Here is a 23168-nt window from a genome sequence, read left to right on the forward strand (position 1 = left end):
ATTTAAGACATGCAGATTCTACTACAACTTGAGAAGAAATAAGAATTTACATATAGAAAATGACTGTGCCTTTCATGTCACCCAGTGAGCATGTGCTCTGCCATGAGAATGAGAAGGGTGATGTAAAGCTGTAATCTCAGCCTCAGTTTCTGGGTGTTATTCATGGCATGAGCATCTGAGTGTGCTGAGATTCCGGTAGTATTATTTAACCAGCCAGCTAATGGACTGGCCAACCAACTGACCTTTAAATACTGACCCTTGGCTGGGCGAGGTGGTTCACTCCTGTAATCCCAGCACTTTGGGAGGCTGAGGGGGGCAGATCACCTGATGTCGGGAGTTCGAGACAAGCCTGACCAACATGGAGAAACCCTGTATCTACTAAAAATACAAAATTAGGCAAGTGTGGTGGTGTATGCCTGTAATCCCAGCTACTTGAGAGACAGACGCAGGAAAATCACTTGAACCTGGGAGGCAGAGGTTGCAGTAAGCTGAGATGGCACCATTGCACTCCAGCCTGAGCAACAAGAGTGAACTCCATCTCAAAAAAAATAACTGACCCTTATTTGGTCTTTATTACCCAAATGCCATTTCCTGTGCTCTTTTCTTTTTTTAATTTTTAATTTTTAATATTTATTTATTTATTTATCTACATTTGAGACAGAGTCTCAGTCCATTACGCAGGCTGGAGTGTGTTGGGGAGATCTCAGCTCACTGCAACCTCCACTTCTTGGGTCCAAGCAATTCTCCCACCTCAGCCTCCTGAGTAGCTGGGATTACAGGCACGCACCACCACACCCAGCAAATCTTTGTATTTGTATTTGTTTTTTTATTTATTTCTTATTATTTTTCTTTATTTCTTCTATTAAAAAATGGGATACATGTGCAGAATGTGCAGGTTTGTTACATAGGTGTACGTGTGTCATGGTGGTTTGCTGCACCTATCGACCCATTCTCTAAGTTCCCTCTCCTTACCCCCCACTCCTCAGCAGGCCCTGGTGTGTGTTGTTCCCTTCTCTGTGTTCATGTGTTCTCATTGTTCAACTCCCACTCATGAGTGAGAACATGAAATGTTTGGTTTTCTGTTCCTATGTTTGTTTGCTGAGGATGATGGCTTCCAGGTTCATCCATGTCCCAGCAAAGGACATGATCTTATTATTTTTTATGGGTGCATAGTATTCCAAAGTGTATATGTACCACATTTTGTTTACCTGGTCTATCATTGATGTGCATTTGGAGTGGTTCCATTTCTTTTCTATTGTAAATAGTGCTGCAATAAACATACATGTGCATGTGTCTTTATAGTAGAATGATTTATATTCCTTTGGGTATATACCCAGTAATGAGATTGCTGGGTCAAATTGTATTTCTGGTTCTGGATCCTTGAGGAATCACCATACTGTCTTCCACAATGATTGAACTAATTTACATTCCCACCAACAGTGTAAAAACATTCCTATTTCTCCACAGCCTCACCAGCATCTATTGTTTCCTGACTTTTTGATAATCACCACTCTGACTGGCATGACATGGTATCTCATTGTGGTTTTGGTTTGCGTTTCTCTGATGATCAGTGATGTTGAGCTTTTTTTCATGTTTCTTGGTCACATAAATGTCTTCTTTTGGAAGTGTCTGTTCATATCTTTGCACACTTTTTGATGGGGTTGTTTTTTTCTTATAAATTTGTTTACATTCCTTGTAAATTCTGGATATTAGACCTTTGTCAGATGGGTAGATTGCAAAAATTTTCTCCTGTTCTGTAGTTTGCCTGCCACTCTGATGATAGTTTCTTTTGTTGTGCAAAAGCTCCTTAGTTTAATCAGATCCAATTTGTCAATTCTGGCTTTTGTTGCCATTGCTTTTGGCATTTTTGTCATGAAGCCTTTGCCCATGCCTATGTTCTGAATGATATTGCCTAGGTTTTCTTCTAGGGTTTTTATGGTTTGGGGTTTTACATTTAAATCTCTAATCCATCTTGAGTTAATTTTTGTATAAGGTGTAAGTAAGGAGTCCAGTTTCAGTTTTCTGCATATGGTTAGCCAGTTTTCCCAGCACCATTTACTGAATAGGAGATCATTTCCCCATTGCTTGTTTTTGCCAGGTTGGTCAAACAGCAGATGGTAGTAGATGTGTAGTGTTATTTCTGAGGTCTCCTTTCTGCTCCATTGGTCTATATGTCTGTTTTGGTATCAGTAGTATGCTGTTTTGGTTATTGTAGCCTTGTAGTATAGTTTGAAGTCAGGTAGTGTGACGCCTCCAGCTTTGTTCTTTTTGCTTAGGATTGTCTTAGTTATACAGGGTCTTCTTTTATTCCATATGAAATTTAAAATAGTTTTTTTTTTCTAATTCTGTGAAGAATGTCAATGGTAGTTTGATGGGAATAGCATTGAATCTTTAAATTACTTTGGGCAGTATGGACATTTTAACGATATTGATCCTTCCTATCCATGAGTATGGGATGCTTTTCCATTTGTTTATGTCCTCTCTTACTTCCTTCAGCACTGGTTTGTAGTTCTCCTTGAAGAAGTCCTTCACATCCCTTGTTAGCTGTATTCCTAGGTATTTTATTCTCTTTGTAGCAATTGTGAATGGGAGTTCATTCATGATTTGGCTCTCTTCGTGTATATTGTTGGTGTAAAGGAATGCTTGCGATTTTTGCACATTGGTTTTGTATCCTGAGAATGCTGAAGTTGCTTATCAGTTTAAGGAGTTTTGGGGCTGAGATGATGGGGTTTTGTAAGTATATAATCATGTCATCTGCAAACAGAGATAACTTGATTTCCTCTCTTCCTATTTGAATACACTTTATTTCTTTCTCTTGCCTGATTGCACTGGCCAGAACTTTCAATACTAGGTTGAATAGGAGTAGTGAAAGAGATCATCTTTGTCTTGTACCGGTTTTCAAAGGGAATGCTTCCAGTCTTTGCCCATTCAATATGATGTTGGCTGTGGGGTTGTCATAAATAACTCTTGTTTTTGAGGCATGTTCCATCAATACCTAGTTTATTGAGAGTTTTTAACATGTAGGGATGTTGAATTTCATCAAAGGCCTTTTCTGCATCTATTGAGATAATCATGTGGTTTTTGTCCTTGGTTCTGTTTATGTGATGGATTATGTTTATTGATTTGTGTATGTGGAGCCAGCCTTGCATCCCAGGGATTAAGCTGACTTGATCATGGTGAATAAATTTTTTTATGTGATGCTGCGTTTGGTTTGCCAGTATTTTATTGATGATTTTTGGATCATGTTAATCAGGGATATTGGCCTGAAGTTTTCTTTTTTTGTTGTCTCTTCCTGGTTTTTGTATCAGGATGATGCTGGCTTCATAAAATGAGTTAGGGAGTAGTTCCTCCTTTTCAATTGTTTGGAATAGTTTCAGAAGGAATGGTACCAGCTCTTCTTTGTATTTCTGGTAGAATTCAGCTGTGAATCCATCTGGTCCTGGGCTTGTTTGGGTTGGTAGGCTATTAAATACTGCTTCAATTTCAGAACTTGTTATTTTCTATTCAGGGATTCGACTTCTTCCTGGTTTAGCCTTGGGAGGGTATATGTGTCCAGGAATTTATCCATTTCTTCTGGATTTTCTAGTTTATTTGCATAGAGGTGTTTATGTACTCTCTGATGGTAGTTTGTATTCTGTGGGGTCAGTGGTGATATCTGCTTCATCATTTTTTATTGTGTCTGTTTGATTTTTCTCTCTTCTTCTTTATTAGTCTAGCTGGTGGTCTGTCTATTTTGTTAATTTTTTCAAAAAACCAGCCCCTGAATTCATTGATTTTTTTGGAAGGTTTTTCCTGTCTCTACCTCCTTCAATTCTTCTCTGATCTTAGTTATTTCTTGTCTTCTGCTAGCTTTTGGATTAGTTTTCTCTTGTCTCTCTATCTCTTTTAATTGTGATGGGAGGGTGTTGATTTGAGATCTTTCTAGCTTTCTGATGTGGGCATTTAGTGCTATAAATTTCCCTCTTAACACTGTTTTAGCTGTGTCCCAGAGATTCTAGTACATTGTCTTTTTGTTCTCATTGGTTACAAAGAACTTCCTGATTTCTGCTTTAACTTCATTATTTACCCAGGAGTCATTCAGAGCAGGTTGTTCAATTTCCATGTAATCATGTGGTTTTGAGTGAGTTTCTTAATCCTGAGTTCTAATTTGACTGCACAGTGGTCTGAGAGACTGTTTCTTATGATTTCAGTTCTTTTGCATTTGCTGAGGAGTGTTTTACTTAAAATTATGTGGTCAATTTTAGAATAAGTGCCGTGTGGCACTGAGAAGAATGAATATTATGTTGATTTGGGATAGACAGTTCTGTAGACGTCTACTAAGTCCACTTGATCCAGAGCTGAGTTCAAGTCCTGAATATTCTTATTAATTTTCTTGTTGATCTAATACTGACAGTGGGGTGTTAAAGTCTCCCACTATTATTGTGTGGGAGTTTAAGTCTCTCTGTAGGTCTCTAAGAACTTTCTTTATGAAGCTGGGTGCTCCTGTATTGGGGTGCATATATATTTATAATAGCTCTTCTTGATGAATTGTTCACTTTACCATTATGTAATGCCCTTCTTTGTCTTTATTGATCTTTGTTGGTTTAAAGTCTGTTTTGTCAGAGGCTAGGTTTGCAACCCGTGGGTTTTTTGTTGTTGTTGTTTTTTCTTTTCCATTTGCTTGGTAAATTTTTCTCCATCCCTTTATTTTGAGCCTGGGTGTGTCTTTGCATGTGAGATGGGTCTGCTGAATACAGCAGATCGATGGGTCTTGACTCTTTATCCAATTTGCCAGTCTGTGTCTTTTAATTGGGGCATTTATCCCATTTACATTAAGGTTAGTATTGTTATGTGTGAATTTGATCCTGTCTTCACGATGCTATTTGGTTATTTTGCACACTAGTTGATGCAGTTTCCTCATAGTGTCATTGGTCTTTATATTTTGTTGTGTTTGTGCAGTGGCTGGTACCAGTTTTTCCTTTCCATATTTAGTGCATCTTTCAGGAGGTCTTGTAGGGTAGGTCTGGTGGTAACGAAGTCCCTCAACGTTTGCTTGGCTGGAAAGGATTTTATTTCTCCTTCACTTATGAAGCTTAGTTTGGCTGGATATGAAATTCTGGGCTGAAATTTCTTTTCTTTAAGAATGTCAAATATTGGCCCCTAATCTCCTCTGGTTTATGGGGTTTCTGCTGAGACATCCACTGTTAGTCTGATGGGCATCCCTTTGTAGGTGACCTGGCCTTTCTCTCTGGCTGCCCTTAACAGTTTTTCCTTCATTTTGACCTTGGTGAATCTGATGATTATGTATCTTGTGGTTGATCTTCTCATGGAGTATCTTAATGGTGTTCTCTGTATTTCCTGAATTTGCATGTTGGCCTGTCTTGCTAGGGTGGGGATGTTCTCCTGGATAATATGCTGAAGTGTGTTTTCCAGTTTATTTCCTTTCTCCCTTTCTCCTTCCTGTACTCCAATCAATTGCAGGTTTGCTCTTTTTATGAAGTCCTATATTTCTTGGAGGCTTCATTCATTCATTTCCATTCTTTTTTCTCTAATCTTGTCTGCATATCTTATTTCAGCAAGGTGGTCTTCCAACTCTGATATCCTTTCTTTTCCTTGGTTGATTTGGCTATTGATACTTGTGTATGTTTTGCGAAGTTCTCATGCTGTGTTTTCAGCTCCCTTAGTTTATGTTCCTCTGTAGACTGGTTATTCTAGTTAGCAATTCCTCTAACCTTTTATCAAGGTTCTTAGGTTCTCTGCATTGAGTTAGAACATGCTCCTTTAGCTCAGCATAGTTTTTTATTACCCATCTTCTGAAGCCTACTTCTGTCAGTTCATTTATCTGATCCCTTATCTAGTTCTGTGCCCCGATGGAGAGACTTTGTAATAATTTGGAGAAGAGGCACTCTGGCCTTTTGTGTTTTCAGCATTTCTTCACTGATTCTTTCTCATCTTCGTGAGTTTCTCTAGTTTCAGTCTTTGAGGCTGCTGACCCTCAGACGGGATTTTTGTGGGGGCTTTTTGTTGTTGTTGATGCTGTTGTTGTCATTTTTTGCTTGTTTGTTTTTCTTTAAATGGTCAGGTCCTTCCGTAGGGCTGCTGCAGTTTTCTGGGAGTTCACTTCAGGCTCTATTCATCTGATTCACTCCGGTGCCTAGAGATGTCACTCAAGGAGGCTGAAGAACAGCAAAGATGGGTGCCTGCTCCTTTTTCTGGGACCTCTGACCTTGAGGGGCACTAACTTAATGCCAGTAGGACCGCTTCTGTATAGGGTATCTGATGACCCCTGTTGGAGGGTGTCATCCAGTTTGGTGGCACGGGAACCAGGACCCATTAACAAAGCACTTTGTGTCTTGGTGGAGGGGTTGTGCTTCTCTGGGGGAAACCCACTCATCTAGGCTGCCCGGATTCCTCAGAACTACTGGGAGGAAAGGTTCGCAGAGACTGTGGCCACCGCCTTCCCTAGGGACTAGGCCCAGGGAAATTCAGCTTATTTCCCTGAGCCTCTGACTGGAGTTATTGGAGTTCTGCTGGGAAGCCCAGCCCAGTGAGGGTCAGGCCCGAAGAGACATTCTCGCTGCTGACTGCCACAGCTGGTGTGTTAGGCTGTGGGCACAAGTCTTGGGAGCAAGCCATCCAGTCTCCTTGGCTCTAGTAGGGGAAAAGAGCAGCCTGGAGCTTCAGAGATGGATGCCACCCTTCCTCCACCCAGGGAGCTTCCATGTTAGGCAGTTTCAAGTCCTAGTGCTGGCTGCTGCCCCTCCTCCAAGGATCTCAAATGGCTTAGACAGCAGGCAGCCTCAGCTGTGTTGCTGGTTGACCTTCCTCCCAGAGGTTTGGTGGGTTTATGCAGATTCCAGCTGTTGAGAATCTGTGTGTTTTGGGGCTGGTACACTAGGCCCCGGCGGCATGGGTTCACAGGTGGGATCTTCCGATCCATGGGTTGCACAGTTCTGTGGAAAAAGCATGGTTTCCCCGGCTAGGTAGCACACTCACTCACTGCCTCCTTTGGCTGAGGGGAGGGTGCTCCCCTGCCCCACGTGGCTGCAGCACCACACTGCTCTTCCTCCTCTCCGTGGGCCACACCAGCCTTCTAGTCAGTTCTGATGAGAGAACCTGGATACCTTGGTTGCCGGTGAAGGAGTCACATGCTTGTTATGTTTTTTTTTCTTTCTTTCTTTTTGTAATGGGAGCCATTAGGTAGCTGCTGAGATAGTTTCTCAGTTCTTTATCCTTTCAGGTGCTGCTTTCTTCTGGATTGCTTAGATTCTCACCATGAAAACAGACAGTTTAGGTAAAAGCCAAGGATTCGAGGAGAGTTTGTTTGCAGATTTGGCAGTATCCCCTCTGTGTCTCCCTTTTTCTGAATATTTTTCTTCCAATTTCATGTTCTGCTAGAATCTCTGAACTTGTCTTCCTGACCTTTTCCCAATAGGATTACATTTCTTGCTCGATATTCATTTTCTCCTTGTACTGCAGGGAGCCTGAACGTGTTATCAGGGGAAAAGCCGACTAATTATGGAGCTCACATACTGTGCTCTTTCAGTTTCTGCCTGCTTTGGATTGTACACCAGTGCCTTCAAACAGTTTAAAAAAAATTTGTCTGGAGTTTATAATTCTTATTATAGGAGATTTAGTCTGATACGAGCTATTCTACCACAAATGGAAATAGAATTTTTGCATAAACTGATATCTAATATTGGTTGCCTGCCAGTCCTTTGTCATGTGTTGTGGGAGAGATTTATGTACCTTAACAATGATCCACATAACAAAACTACAAGGTAAGTATCATCATTGTCATCATCATCATCAATCATCACCATCGTATTACCGAAAAGAAACTGAGGCACAGAGTGAAAACAAATTTGCCCAAGTTTATAAAGTAAGGGACAGATGCAGAATTCAATGATGTGTGTGTGTGTGTGTATATATATATATTTTTTGAAACGGAGTCTCACTGTATCACCCAGGCTGGAGTGCAATGGCATGGTCTCAGCTCACTGCAACCTCTGCCTCTTGGGTTCAAGTGGTTCTCCCACCTCAGCCTCCCAAGTAGCTGGGACTACAGGCATGTGCCACCACACCCAGCTAATTTTTGTATTGTTAGTAGAGATGGGGTTTCACTATGTTGGCAGAGCTGGTCTAGAACTCCTGACCTTGTGATATGCCCACCTTGGCCTCCCAAAGTGGTGGGATTACAAGCATGAGCCACTGTGCCCAGCCTTGAGACGTAGTCTTGCTCTGTAGCTGAAGCTGGAGTGCAGTGGCAGGATCTCCACTCAATGCAAGCTCCGCCTCCTGGGTTCACACCATTCTCCTGCCTCAGCGTCCCGAGTAGCTGTGACTACAGGCCACGGCCACCACGCCTGGCTAATTTTTTGTATTTTTAGTAGAGACAGGGTTTCACCATGTTAGCCAGGATGGTCTCGATCTCCTAACCTCGTGATCTGCCCACCTCAGCCTCCCAAAGTGCTGGAATTACAGGCCTGAGCCACTGCCCCCAGTGTTGTATATATTTTATATAAAGCTTGTAATTATGCCAGTGATTATCAGACTTGGCTGCAGATTGAAATTTCTTGGGGAGTTTTAAAACTACTGATGGTTTGATCCCAACTCTATAGACTTTTAAAAAAACCAGTTGTAACTATGATTTGGCTATTGAGATTTTAAAAGTTCCTCAGATGTTTCAAATGTGCAGCTGAGACTGAGAACCATGGTGCTATGCCATGGTTCCCATGATACCAAATAAATTCTGTAACCAGGTCCATTGATGCTAATTTAATTTTTTTCTTTCTAAATAATTACAGAATGAAAAGATGTTTTATATAGTTACTATTCTGATACCATAATGATTAACAATGAAAAAAACTTTTTGAATATCCCAAGTTAGTTTTTTAAAAAGGCAATCCATTGCTAACGGTTCTGGTTGCCATTATCTATATATGAATGAAAATGCTTATGAATGTAATGAGTGTTTCTATTTATCGTGTAATAGGAGCTTTATACTTGTTCACTTGTTTTGTGAATAAGAATAGGAAATAAAATTTACAAGAGCTATTGGATTACTTTTTTATCTTTGTTACTTAATATGAAGAAAATAAATAGCTAATAATGAGAATAAAAGCCAGCCCATCATGAGAGTCACTTGCCGATGCCTAATGACTGGTTGCTGATAGCAGCTGCTTCATGTTGATAGTGCAGTAAGGGGGCAACACATTGTGGGTGATGAAAAGTTTCTACAGAGAGTCTGGGGGCCTCAGTTTCAGTTTGAGATATTAGCCTACTTTTCTAGTGTGACCTGAAACTGCCTCAACTTCTCTATACCTTGTCTATACTGAGGTACAGAGACAATTCCAAGACAGCAGTTGGAATTGAGGCCCTTCTGGCTCCAGCGTTTTATAATTATCAAATTATTTCCTCCTTGAAATACTCTTTCTCCACTTTCTCTGAAGACAGTAGAACAGTTATCAAAAGTAAAAGTATACCATTTGAATATGTTTTTAACTGCACCCATTTCGGTGAATAAATCCTGTAATAAACTGATGATTTGGAAGTAGAGTGGATGCTGCTAAAAGCTCAGTTCATCTGAGAAAATTCCAGGTAGGGGAAGATGGATGTAGGCAGAGAAAATGAAGAACTATGGTAAAATTTAATGAATAGCTGATGAAACCCATCTGACCCTCTGTGTCAGGAGGTAGCCAAATGTGTCTTTGTTGAGAAGTCCTGTGACACAGAGTTGTGCTTCCACCTGGCAGGAGATGCTGGTACTGGTGGCTGCCTGCATTCAAGCCCCTCTTTCCAGAATGGTAACATTGTGATTTGCTTTAGTCAGGGTTCCTATTCTTGCTGGGGGAGGTATGGCTGTGATACAAAGGTAATAAACCCACCAGGAAAGGCTGATTTGTGTTGGCTGGCTGCAGCATTGAATTGGGAACAATAGATGGGATAATAATGCAGTGGTTGGAGGCCGTTTGGCTTTGACCTGGGTAGCATTCATAAGCTGAACACAAAGCTGTTTTTACTCGTAGTTAAACATTTGGCAGTTGCTGATCAGTAACAATGTACTAGATGTCCCACCGCCCACATGGTTCAGTGGGCAGAACATTGATTGAATTAGAATGTAAAAATATTTGTACTTAAGTGTGTCTGTTTTGCTATTGATTGCTTTTGTGAATTTGGATTCATCCGTTGCCATCTTGATGTGTGTGTGTGTGTGCGTGTCTGTCTGTATTCATTTGCTTTGAGTTGTGAAATCAGGGGAGAGGGTACCTTCAGAAAGATGAGTTTGAAATACTTAAAGGAATGAACCAAAATGAAGGTCAAAATAAAAAAATTAAGAAGAAAAGATCAGGCCAGGCGCGGTGGCTCGCACTTGTAATCCCAGCACTTTGGGATGCCAAGGCGGGTGGATCACAAGGTCAGGAGATCGAGACCATGGTGAAACCCCGTCTCTACTAAAAATATAAAAAAAAAATTAGCCAGGCGTGGTGGCGGGCGCCTGTAGTCCCAGCTACTCAGAGAGGGTGAGGCAGGAGAATGGCGTGAACCCGGGAGGCAGAGGTTGCAGTGAGCCGAGACTGCGCCACTGCACTCCAGCCTGGGCGACAGAGCGAGACTCCATCTCAAAAAAAAAAAAAAGAAAAAGAAAAAAGATCAAAGATATGAAAAAGCTGAATGACAGTATATTTTTATGTAAAAGATTTTCTAGACAAAATATTTGAAATACTGAGGCCCCAAAGCTCCGATGGTTAAGGCCCACAAACACCAATGATTAAGAACATAAATGCAATGAAAAGACAAAGGACGGTTGACTCACAGATTTACTAGGTACATTACATATTACTTTACTTTTTACAGTCTTTGGGTAGTGTTAATTATGGGAGTATATTACCCTGTTCTCTTGTTTGTAAATCAGGGTTGCCAGTTTACAGGTGGAATTTGAGGCCATATTCTATTCTTTGAAGAAGCTCTCCAACGTATCAGAACTCTAAACATTTTACTCTCTTTTTGCTAAGTCTTACTTGGCATAAATACATGCATTCTGGAAAGAATCTTTAGTGTGCATGTGTGTTTGTGTGTGTGTGTGTTGATTATTTATACTTAAGCAGCATTTTTATACACCTTCATTTTAACGAGAAGAACACATATATGTGATAAAGGTAGCATAGGTGATGTTGGGAGGAACATGAGTAGACAGTATGAATTCCAGGATTCTTCAGATCAGAAGTATTTAAAGGTGTGATATAGGTGTAACCCTGTTTATGTTCTACAGAATAGGGGAATTTGTTTTCAGCTTGGACTAAATGAGTAGTTCCTCGCTTGATTACCGGCCACAGGAGTTCAAGGTTTCAAACTTTTAGAATGGTGGTTTATAGCACCTGGAAGCGGGGAGGCATGGGGAATGGAGGGGATGCAGCCTCAAAAGTGAGTAGTCAGAACAAAGCACTCTACCAAGAATAAGGAAGGTACAGGATTATGTGAATAGAACTCTTATCCCCAATCCACTCCCAGGAAAATACAGCATATGCACTGAAGCAATTATTTCATTGGGAAAGAGTCAATGCTTTGAATAAACCTTGGGAAAGTGCATAATCAGTAACAAATTTTCTATCAAAACATATCCCTACAACACAGTGAAGGAGCAATCTCAATATTGAGGCCAGGTTGTATGAGATAGGAATTACATAAGGTACATAAAAGGGAGGATAAGAAAGCACTGAAAGAAGCTGTGTCTAGAATGCAAGCTCTGATAATTTACTGTACGTGAGGCCCAGTTCTAAGCTGTAATTCTCACTCTGGCACATGTGGTACAATATTTCACCTACTGAGAGTGCAGCTGCTCTCCCTAATCCAGAGGCAGTACAAGAGACAGAATAAGAGTTCAAGCTGTGCACAGTCCCTAATGCTGACTCCTCCACCTATTACCCATGATGCTGGGCAAATTTCCTATATTCGATGGACCTCAGTTTATTCAATTGTAAGATACAAACATTAAAGTACTTCCCTTGTGCATTTTTATAAGTACTAATTGAGATAATTCATGCCAGGAATTAGGAGAGTGCTCAATCAGTGTTAGCTATTAGTATGATGGTGATTTCCTCTGAGAGAATGAGAGGCAAAAGGATTTCGATAATTGAAAATGTAACTGGGCCCTGGTGAGCCAGGAGATGGCTCATCATGAAGATGTATCACTATATGAACAGACAAAAGGATGCGGGCAACTAACAGTACTTGGATTGGAATGAGAAAATTGAAAATTTCGAGAGATTCAAGAAGTATTGAGATTATTTCCAACTTCTAAATTTCAGGCTCCATTGGAATTTACCACTTTTCTTATAGATGTAGATGCAGGTTGATATATAGATATAGAAGTATCTATTTTGGTTTCGTTTCTTGGAGTGTAAGCTCTCTGAGGCAGGGTCTTTGTCTCACTCTTCGTGCTATCCTCCCCTGTGCTTGGTGAAATACAGTGCCAAGATAGAAATACACTTTCGGTTGTGATAACATTCTGTAAATGGCTCTTGTTTTCTGGAGTTGCTTATTGTGGAATGCTAGACTTTGATGGCAGAATTTATACAGTGATCTACATTGCTCTCTGTAACTGTGATTACACATTTTTTTAAACCTCATGGCATTTTGAGATGACTAAAAGTTTGATTGAGTATGACTGAATTACACCATGTAATATAAAGTACATTCATTTTACTAGGAAGTTAATGGAAGCTTAAATTGCCATAAAACCTTAAAACATGATTGCATATGATAATAAACTCATTTGCCTTCTAATTAATGATCAGTGAAAAGCCCTCAGTTGGATAAGATACAGAAACATTTTTATTCAGATTTCTCCTAGAATCCACTTCTTGTGTTCTACAAGTTCTTTACAACTTATTTCTCTACTACTTATTTCTCTCATTGTTTCTGTTTTTGAGCCATGATAAAATCCATTGGCTTAAGACTAGAATACCCAGAAACAAATCCATACATCTGTAGTTAACTCATTTTCGACAAATGTGCCAAAAACACACATTGGGGAAAGGACTTGTTTCTTCAATAAGTGGTGCTGGGAAAACTGGGTATCAGTATGCAGAAAAATGAAACCAGACTCCTATGTCTCGCCATATACAAAAATCAAATCAAAATGTATTAAAGACTTAAATCTAAGGCCTCAAATGTAGCACTGCATTAGTTTCCCAGGGCTGCCATAACACATCAGCACACACTAGATATCTTAAAACAACAGAAATTACTTTCCTCACAATTCTGGAGACCAGAAGTCTGAAATTAAGGTATCAGCAGAGCCTTACTCCCCAGAAGCTCTAGGGATGAATGTGATCCTTTCCTTTTCCAGCTTCTGGTGGCTGCAGCTGTCCCTTGGCTTGTGGCTGTGTCTATCCTTGATCCATCTTCATGTCACCTACTCCTGTTATGTGTATCTCTCCTCTGTGTGTCTGTCCCCAAACTCAGACCCTTTCCTAAAAGGATACAGGTGTTTGCATTGAGAGCCCAGAACATGTGATTGCACTGAGAGCCCAGACAGATGATACTGGGTGTGTATCTTTTTGGGTGCCACCATTCAGCCCACTACAGGCACCTATGTTGATAGGAGTGTTTAAGATATTCAAGCAGGACGCCAGGTGCGGTGGCTCATGCCTGTAATCCTAGCACTTTGGGCGGCTGAGGCGGACAGATCACCCAAGGTCGGGAGTTTGAGACCAGCTTGGCCAACATGGAGAAAGCCCGTCTCTACTAAAAATACTAAAATTAGCCAGGCGTGGTGGTGCACACCTGTAGTCCCAGCTACTTGGGAGGCTGAGGCAGGAGAATTGCTTGAACCTGGGAGGAGGAGGTTGTGATGAGCCAAGATCGCACCATCACACTCCAGCCTGGGTGACAGAACAAGACTCCATCTCAAAAAAAAAAAAAATTCCTGCGGGCAACGTGACATTTGGGAAGGTGTTCAGTGCACACACAAGGCACCTTCGTTTTTAAATGAGGTGTCCTCAAAGCACTAAACCCAAAGCTGCCACCTTCTCAAAGCTGATTCAGAAATCCATGTTTTCCATGTTGTCAGGAGTAGAAGGCTTTTGTGGTGTGCTCCTTTCTCTGCGATTTTTATAGTGAACCTTAAAGATGTCTGCCCCAAATGTTCTACATTATTCTAGTTTGTTCACTGGTTCAAAGTCTGTAGTATAAATTTTGCACAAATGGTTCATCTCAATTCTCTTTACCCTTGGAAAGGGCTCAATACACAGTCAGCCCTGGTTAAATTTCATATTAGTAGATGAGTCTATATGCTGTCATTTTCATCAATACTTTTGTGTAAGAAACTAGAAAACATGAAAAATTCACTTAGTTTCTCTAGTCCTATTGAAGGGTAATGGGATTAGGTTAATTTTTGGTTCAATTCCTTTGAATTGAGAATTCTGTATTTTGTAAAGTAGCACGTAAGTACTATGAGGGTAGAAATTAGAAAGAAACTTTTTTTATGGAAAATTTAAACATATGCTAGATAACGTGTCCCTATGCACTCATTACCCAGATTGAACATTTAATAATTCAATTCAAAGTTAACATCATCTAACCCCTCTTGTCATATTACTAAACATATAATAAGCAGTTTGTTGACAATTTAATCTCCAGTTTGAAAACGTATACTGTGCAAAGAATTCTGCTTTTATCAAGATCTTCACAACCAAAGCCTGTAATGCAATGTTTAGATGCATAAATGCTACAAAGTTTTGGGGAAATAAAACAACTTCAAAGTTGGCGCCAGACCTATGTGTGAGGAATACATTTTTTAATTCCTCTTTCCATTGTGTTTCTTCAGTTTTTGAAATTCTATGAGCTGAAAATGAAGGGAGAAAATGTGAGGTGTATTCATTAGCATAGTGATGGTTGTAAGAGGCTAGAATGGATGAAGTTGTCAGGAGAACCAGGAAAAAGAGGAAACTAAGAGGCTGAGAGAGTGACCCTGATAATTGATGACCATTCAGCCAACTAGAAAAAGATGAGCTCAGTAGGAGACTTAGAAGTATGTCGGCCTAGCGCGGTGCTCATGCCTGTAATCCCAGCACTTTGGGAGGCCAAGGTGGGCGGATCACAAGGTCAGGAGTTCAAGACCAACATGATGAAACCTCGTCTCTACCAAAGATACAAAAAAATTAGCTGGGCATGGTGGCATGCACCTATAATCCCAGCTACTCAGGTAGCTGAGGCAGGAGAATCATTTGAACCCAGGAGGTGGAGGTTGCAGTGAGCCGAGATGGCACCATTGCACTCCAGCCTGGGTGACAGGGTGAGACTCTGTCTCAAAAAAAAAAAAAAAAGGAAGTATGTCAACACAGGGAAATCAACCTAGAATAGTTTGGGAACCTGATCCAGAAGCCACAGGAAGAGGATATTTTTTTAAAGGAAGTGAGTGGTGAACATTGTCAAATCCTGCATTTGACATATGAGAGGAGTGTCAGTGGCATGATGAAGGCAGAAGCAAGAATTGAGAAGTCAACAGAAGTTGACCAAGAGGAGACAGGCCGGATTGACAATTCTCAGAAAGAGCCCAGTTCTTAGGTGGGAGGAGAATAACCAATAGCTAGTGGGTAGATGAGGAGAGTGAAGTTAATTATTTTCAAGGCAGGAGATATTTGACAGTATTTAACTTCTTCTGGGATAAAGGTAGTAGATAGGAAAGACAGACAGAAATAAATAAGGGACGTTTTCAGAGAGGCTACTGTGAGACTTAGACCACAGGTAGAGAATAATTTATAGGTGGGGGAGGAATCATCACTGTGATGAAAGAGAAGAGAGAAATCTGAAAACTCTGATCTGGATACAGATGTAGACACCTTTAAGGGTAGGAATCCATGCGTTTCCATCTGATATATATGTGCTATATATATATATATATATATATACACACACACACACACATAGGTGTGTATATATCTATATAGGCATATAGATATACATACCTATATATAAAAATAATATAGAAGTATAATATATAATAGATATAAGTACTGTATATTATACATATATATAATTTTTTGAGGGAGGTGACAATGTGGTCTGCTGAGAAGCTGGAGATTATTCCTATAATCTCAGTGAACACTAAATACTTATGGAATAAATGCTAATAAGCAATGTTAAAAAAACAGATGTATATACTCTTAACAATTTGTTGGTAATTACCTTTTTCTCCCTTTTTTCTTTTTAGCTTGCATTTTTTTCCCTTTTTAATAACACTCAGTGATTGTACCTAAACAGAAATTATAAAATAAAATAATCATTTATTTTTATGGAGAAAAAATAAAATCAACCAACTAACCGAAGTGTTAAATCTAAATTGGTCTTCCTATATTCCAGAGAGTTTTAGTGGTAATACAATCCTTACACAATACATACATGCTCCCACGCACACACACACACCCCAGAAATCAAATCATCCAATGTAAATGCACCCTACAGTCAACCTGAAAGCCTTTAGAAATAAATACGTGTTTCTTACCATGCCCTGTGATTGTCCACCCCCTTGGATCTTCATGCCCAATGCTAAAAACAAGTGAAGCATACAGATCTCTTAGACCCAGAGTTCATCAGCTGATTCTCATTATTCAAGGATGGGAGGAGAGCTGTTAGAGGAACCAGGCAGGGGAAAGCTGGCACAGCATTGTTAGAGATCTCAGTACAGTGGTTGAGAGGAGGCAGCTTGCTTCGATAGGGAAAGGTTAGGGGATGGAGGGGTGTAGTTGGGTTTGAATTTTCTTGTTCCACTCCTAAGTAAATGCCAGTTCCTATGGAGCATACCACTCTTTCTTTTCTGTTCCCTTCCCCTATTTTCTTCTCATTTTCTTCTGTCTTGATCTTTCCATACCCCAATGTTAAAGGATGGGGGTGCCCACTAGAGAGCAGAGTCGATTCAGATCTGGTAGAATGAAGAGTTGGAGTTAATCTTCCCCATCCATGTAGCTTCTATGTTCTACCATGAAGGGAACTCATCTTTCTTTCCCAGCTCCCTTTTATATTGTTCAGCTAAAAAAGGAAGCATCAAAATAATTTGTAAGCACAGTGTTGGTTTTTGTAAACTTCAGATTCATTTTAGAGTCATCAGAGAGCTAACTTCTGCTTATACCTATTTGATACCCAACAAGAAATTTTGCGACAATAAAATGAAACACTTATGGTTTCTGAATATCATAAACACTTTCAATTATGTGTTTAAATTCAATGTCTGTGAAATAATTAAAGAAGTTACAACAGGATAAACCAAGTAGGAAATAAATGCCTGGAACTTTGCTTGGTAGATTTAGGGCATCCAAGGCATTGACTGGTTTTCTGAAAGACCATGACGGTTAAGAAATTCCCCTGCCAGGGATAAAATTTAAAAAAAATAAAAAATACTTTAAAATATCAGATTTTTCATGTCTAGGGAGGAAGAGTTTAAATTTTGTACATATTCACACCATTTCCTCCATGATATGTAGCATGTAGAAAAATGTTCAATAGATATTTGTTGAAAATATTTTTTGAGTATGTATTTAGAAAAGAGGATACGTCTAAAAAGAGGCTGTCAAGGACCTGAAAAACAGCCACCTAATTGGTACGTTTCTTTCTTATTTTTAATTTGAAAACCAGAGTCGCACCATTATTTTGGGGGAGTAACAGTTTTATCACTTTCCTCTGCCAGCACTTTTATAGATGTATCAAGAAAGGCTCTGACTGTCATGAATGATTTTGCAAACATTCTGCAAAATAATAATGGCAGTTCTGGCATAATTTTTTTTTAATTTAATTGGGCATAGAATAGAAATGGAAGAAATGCTTTAAAAACATTACAAGGGATTTCAGAGCAAGAATAATGCTCTGAAATAAGCATAATGGGATGAAGAATGATGACACTTTTTGGTGGAAAAAATTTTAAGTGCTTTTATCCTTTTAAAAAGCAATTCAAAAATTATCCTGATACTGATGCTTAGAAAGTGACTGTAATTTTTCTCTGGAGCACTATAAAATGTGAGCTGGTTCTCTCCCATCTGTGATAGTTTACATGGAGGTTATCTATTCTGTGCAGAAGATCATATACTTTTTTTTTTTTCAGGCTGAGTCTTGCCCTGTCACATAGGCTGGAGTGCAGGGGCGCAATCTCTGCTCACTGCAACCTTTGCCTCCTAGGCTCAAGCCATCTTCCCGCCTCAGCCTCCCAAGTAGCTGAGTCTACAGGCACAGGCCACCATGCCCAGATAATTTTATTAATTTTTGTATTAGCCTGGTGCAAAAGCAATTGAGGTTTTTGCAATAAATACAGGTTTTCACCATCTTGCCTAGGTTGGTCTCCAGATCCTGGGCTCAAGTGATCTGCCTGCCTTGGCCTCCCAAAGTGCTGGACTTATAGGCGTGAGCCAGTAAAATATTTTGGAATAACCCAGCATATATCTTGTTATTTATAAACTTTATTTATGTGCTATATTTTGTATATTAAATATAGAAATTAATTCTTGCTCTTTAGATAAAACTAAGCATAAATTGACATTAATTTTTTTTCTTTATGCCTCAATCATCTTGCATATTTCTTGGGGTATATAGCCTTTTCATCCCCACTTCATTTTAGAAATCATAAATGTAGGCCTTTCTCTACCCTGCAGGTGAAGAATCACATAGTCTTTGAGAAAAGGGCGATATGAAAAGCTTATATACATTCAGTCTCTCCTTAGAGTATAATGAGAGATAACTGTATACAGTAGTTGATTTTTATTAATAGATTACGTATCACTGTTTGTTTTATTTCAGGGGTTAATTTTCAAGTTTTGGATGGTTCTCCCTCTTTGAGTTACCATTTGTTTCTGCTTATAACCTACTGCTCATGCCTTTAGTGCTAGTAAATATTGAAAAGGGAAAGCCTTAGGTGGCTTGCAAAGGCTGTGATGTAAATATGTGTTGCTGAGATGGGGAAGTGAAGGTGTTGGATGATGCATGACTTTCACAGGTGTTCTTATACCACATTCATGCCCCCTCAGGTGAGTTAAGTAAAACTGGTTACTTAGTATCAAGGTATAATAAGGTCTCAGAACTTTGAGTCATTCTTTTCATTGACTGTCATGGATTCCATTTTCAGCTCTATTTATTGAAGACTATCACTATGTTATTCTCATTGTTAATCTTATTCCGGAAGCACCAGTAATCCAAGTGATTAGATTATCCTTAATGTTATAGCAAGGAAAAATTTTCAACAATGTTATTATTAAATGAACTTGTGTTAAATATCATTGTCACGTGAGTTCCAAGTCTTGCCATCATGTTCTGCATTCAATTAAATACCAGAAGGCAAGTCAAAGAAGCCCATATCAAACATGGACCAATTTTTACATTGAAGTATTAAAATCTAGTTTCTTTAGTACTCAGTATGATGTTAATTAGAGGACAATATAATAAAATATAAATTTATTTTTATTTTCTCAATGAAGAATAAAACCCATCAAAAGAATGCTTCAACTACTTGATTCAAGTACAGACTAATTCATATGCAGTGAAGTGCTGCCAAGTTCTCAGATTTTTTTAGGACCTTTGATTTTGTACCAGCAAAACCAGAATTAGGAAAGAAATGTTGAGAAGGCAAATTGCTTAGAATTTGAGTACTTCTAAGTTTAACATTTATATTAATTTATTGAACTGAGAAGTTGAGTAATTCTCAGTTTAGTAATTAATGGCATAAACAAAGTATGGGGGGCATTGGTTTTCAATCTTTAAAAGTTTTTAAATCTTTATAGTCCTCATATATTTTTATGTAGACATCTAAGTTTTCATTACAAGTTTAAATAGTTGCAAAAGATGTTTGACATATTGCAAATTTTGTTATTTAAAAATAAAATAACTAGATCATTATTTTAAATATGTTCAGTGTAATGGCAATAATATAGTAATTTCATATCTCCTACCAAATGTTTTAAAATATATGAAAGGTCTTTAAAAGTCAGGTATTTTAGTGTCTACTTTATCTTCTGAGCTAATTTTATGCTTTTTACCCAACATAATTTTCTCCAAATGTGATACATATTTTTCTGTTTGAAATAATTTTATCTCTTATGCGCTTCTCTGCAATCTGTGTATACATATGTGTATATAATATAAAAATTGAAATTAATATTTCCATATTCCCCTTACCAGCCCAGTTTATCCTCAGAGTACCTGATAAACGACTTGTTGCCAAATCAGTGGGGGATTTTTGCTCAGATATTTAAGTTGTCTAACACGCAACTTCATAAAATGTCAAATTTTCAGAGAAAATATGTCCTTTATTATTGTGAAATGGAAACATTCAGAATATCTGAGGCAGACAGAATTCTGAGATGTCCCATGCATTTCCTGCCCCTCAGAGGCACGCCCTGCATCTGCCCCTCCCCTGAGTGTGGATGAAACCATGAAATTAATGTGCCTACAAATCCCTGATTGGGTTAGGAATACCCTGAAACAATGGGCATTAAGTACTGGGTCTAATTCAATCATCTGAGCTATCAGAATGAGAGATAATTATATACAGTAGTTGATTTTTATTAAAAGATTATGTATCTCTGTTTTATTTCAGGGGTTAATTTTCAAGTTCTGGATGGTTTCCCCTCTTTGAGTTGCCATTTGTTTCTGCTTATAACCCCTGAAATGACAGAGCCCTCCAGCCAGAGGGAGATTTGCCCCCCTTCTCCCATGTGGGAGATTCTCCTATGCCGGCTCTGCAGATCCAGGGAGCCCCACGACCAGACCTGGGAGAAACTTTGGAAGCTGAGAGCATCCTCACAGCACCAGGCAGAACAGACAAGCGGGCCTCGGTCTCACAACCCTAAGGCATCGAATTCCACCACGGAATCAGATCACAACCAGACATTTCCCAGGTCAAGGCAACGTCATCGCAGCCAGGCCCACCCTAGAGGTCCGTTGTTCGACCTTGAGCAGGAGGCAGTCACTCGGACTAGTGGGACTTCTGACCTGTGAGCTGGGGTTTGATTTAAATATCCAAAATTTGTGAGAATTTATTCTGCATTGATCTAAAACTAATATACCCTCCATCCACAAGTTTCTTCACATTGTGGAAGTGAGAAAAACCAGTGTGTGTGTTTGTGTGTGGGAGTGGGAGGCAGGGAGTTGTGTCCATTGGTAGCTAAACTATGGCTCAGCAGAAACACAGCAGCCAAAATCTTTGAAAGGTTCTCATTGCAGATCCATAATCAAACCACCCCAGCTGGAACTTCTGCCTCTACAGCTGCTGTCACGGAGCAGACCTGAATCTCACCCATGGAGACAGGCCGGCAAACAGGCGTCTCTGCTGAGATGTTCGCCATGCCCCAAGTTCTGAAGGGCAGCAACAAGGATGGAATCCCTGAGGACCTAGATGGGAACTTGGAAGAACCCAGGGGTCAGGAAGGTGAGCTCAGCAGTCAGGATGTCACGGACCTCACAGAAGGTGACAATGAAGCCTCAGCCTCAGCTCCTCCTGCAGCCAAAAGACTGAAAACAGATACCAAAGGAAAGAAGGACAGGAAGCCCACCGTGGATGCGGAGGAGGCTCAGAGGATGGCAACCCTGCTGTCTGCCATGTCTGAGGAGCAGCTGGCCCGCTACGAAGTGTTTCACCGCTCAGCTTTCCCAAAAGCACGCATTGCAGGTCTGATGCAGTCTATCACTGGCAGATCGGTGCCTGAGAATGTGGCCACTGCCATGGCTGGAATAGCCAAGGTTTTCTTCAAAGAGGTGGTGGAAGAGGCCCTGGACGTGTGTGAGATGTGGAGAGAAACGCCCCCACTGCAGCCCAAGCATTTAAGGGAGGCTGTTCGCAGGTTAAAGCCCAAGGACCTCTTCCCCAACAGCAACTACAAAACAATCATGTTCTAGGCCCAAGGCCAGAGGGAAGGGCCTGTTTGTGCAGGAATAAGTACTGCATCCAGTCTGCTATGATAGGACTATGTTTGCTGGAGCTTCTGCATCTGTCTACCCTGGATTTAGTAACAATCTTTCTCAAACTGTGACATTGTTTCATAATCGCCTTGACTAAATATTTGGGTTGCCTAGGACATATTGAGTCATTTTATATGTCTTCCTGGTTAGAAGAAGAAAGATGCATGGGTCTTGATCATCCTGTAGACAGATAGCTGCTTTCAGAGAGGGAAATCCCTTCCAAGAGTCTTGTATGGTTTCATACTGAAGCCTGGAGTTGCTGTGCCTTAGTTCATATGCTTCTGTCTGGGTTTTGATAAGTGAAGCCTCCAAAAACTTTTCCCTAGTGATATTCTGCCCTGAAGGCTGTGCCTGAGCACGGGCACTGGAATTGTTGTCCTTGTATGTATTTTAAATTCTGGTATGGATTTTGGTGAGTCATCTTAAAAACAGTTAAACTGTTAAACTGTTTTCCAGCCTGCAGAACTAAAGATAAAATCACAAAGCCTTTTTTTCTCTCATTTGACTGTTCTCGTATTCCTACCTACTGTGCTTTATGTCAGCTAGTGATTCTTTACATTATTATGAAGTAACATAATACGGGAGCATCTTATAAGACTAGAGTGACAGAAACAGAATCCAAAAACCATCTTTCTGCAAAGAGCCATTTGTGATGATCATCTAAGCAGTTTAAAAGACACAGATAGAAAGAGCGTATTGACAGTTCAGGTTTGCTGTGGTGCTTCTATAGGTACCCAAATTTGGTTCAAAACATTGCTTTAGAGTATTCTTTTTTCTTTTTGAGACAGAGTCTCACTCTATCGCCCAGGCTGGAGTGCAGTGGTGTGATCTCGGCTCACTGCAAGCTCCGCCTCCTGGGTTGACGCCATTCTCCTGCCTCAGCCTCCCGAGTAGCTGGGACTACAGGTGCCCGCCACCATGCCCAGCTAATTTTTTGTATTTTCAGTAGAGACGAGGTCTCACCGTGTTAGCCAGGATGGTCTCGATCTCCTGACTTCGTGATCTGCCCACCTCGGCCTCCCAAAGTGCTGGGATTACAGGCGTGAGCCACTGTGCCCAGCCTAGAGTATTCTTAATTTTATTCATTCTGCCAGTGATCCGTTCAGAAAATCAAACCCGAGTACAGCAACAGAGGAAAAGAAGTTATTAAAACACCAGACAAAGTAGGTTCATCAGGAGTTAAAAAGTTATTCCACACTCCACTTGTTCATACTCTACTTTACCTTTTCTGTGGAAAAGCGTACTTTTTA

The 23168-nt window shown here is 40.0% G+C and overlaps 1 protein-coding gene across 1 annotated transcript in view; it reads left to right on the forward strand.

The window, feature by feature from the left end:
* LOC129476766 (TATA-box binding protein associated factor 11 like protein 2-like) overlaps positions 1-22185 on the forward strand; it is a 58871-nt gene extending 36686 nt beyond the window's left edge. Inside the window, exon 6 of the mRNA XM_063635513.1 lies at positions 20558-22185. Coding sequence (XP_063491583.1) covers positions 21259-21855 — 597 coding nt within the window. The 5' untranslated portion in view covers positions 20558-21258 and the 3' untranslated portion in view covers positions 21856-22185. The remainder of the gene's footprint in view (positions 1-20557) is intronic.
* Positions 22186-23168: the final 983 nt, after the last annotated feature.

The sequence above is a fragment of the Symphalangus syndactylus genome, chromosome Y (assembly GCF_028878055.3).
Source record: "Symphalangus syndactylus isolate Jambi chromosome Y, NHGRI_mSymSyn1-v2.1_pri, whole genome shotgun sequence".
In the NCBI taxonomy this organism is placed as follows: Eukaryota; Metazoa; Chordata; class Mammalia; order Primates; family Hylobatidae; genus Symphalangus; species Symphalangus syndactylus.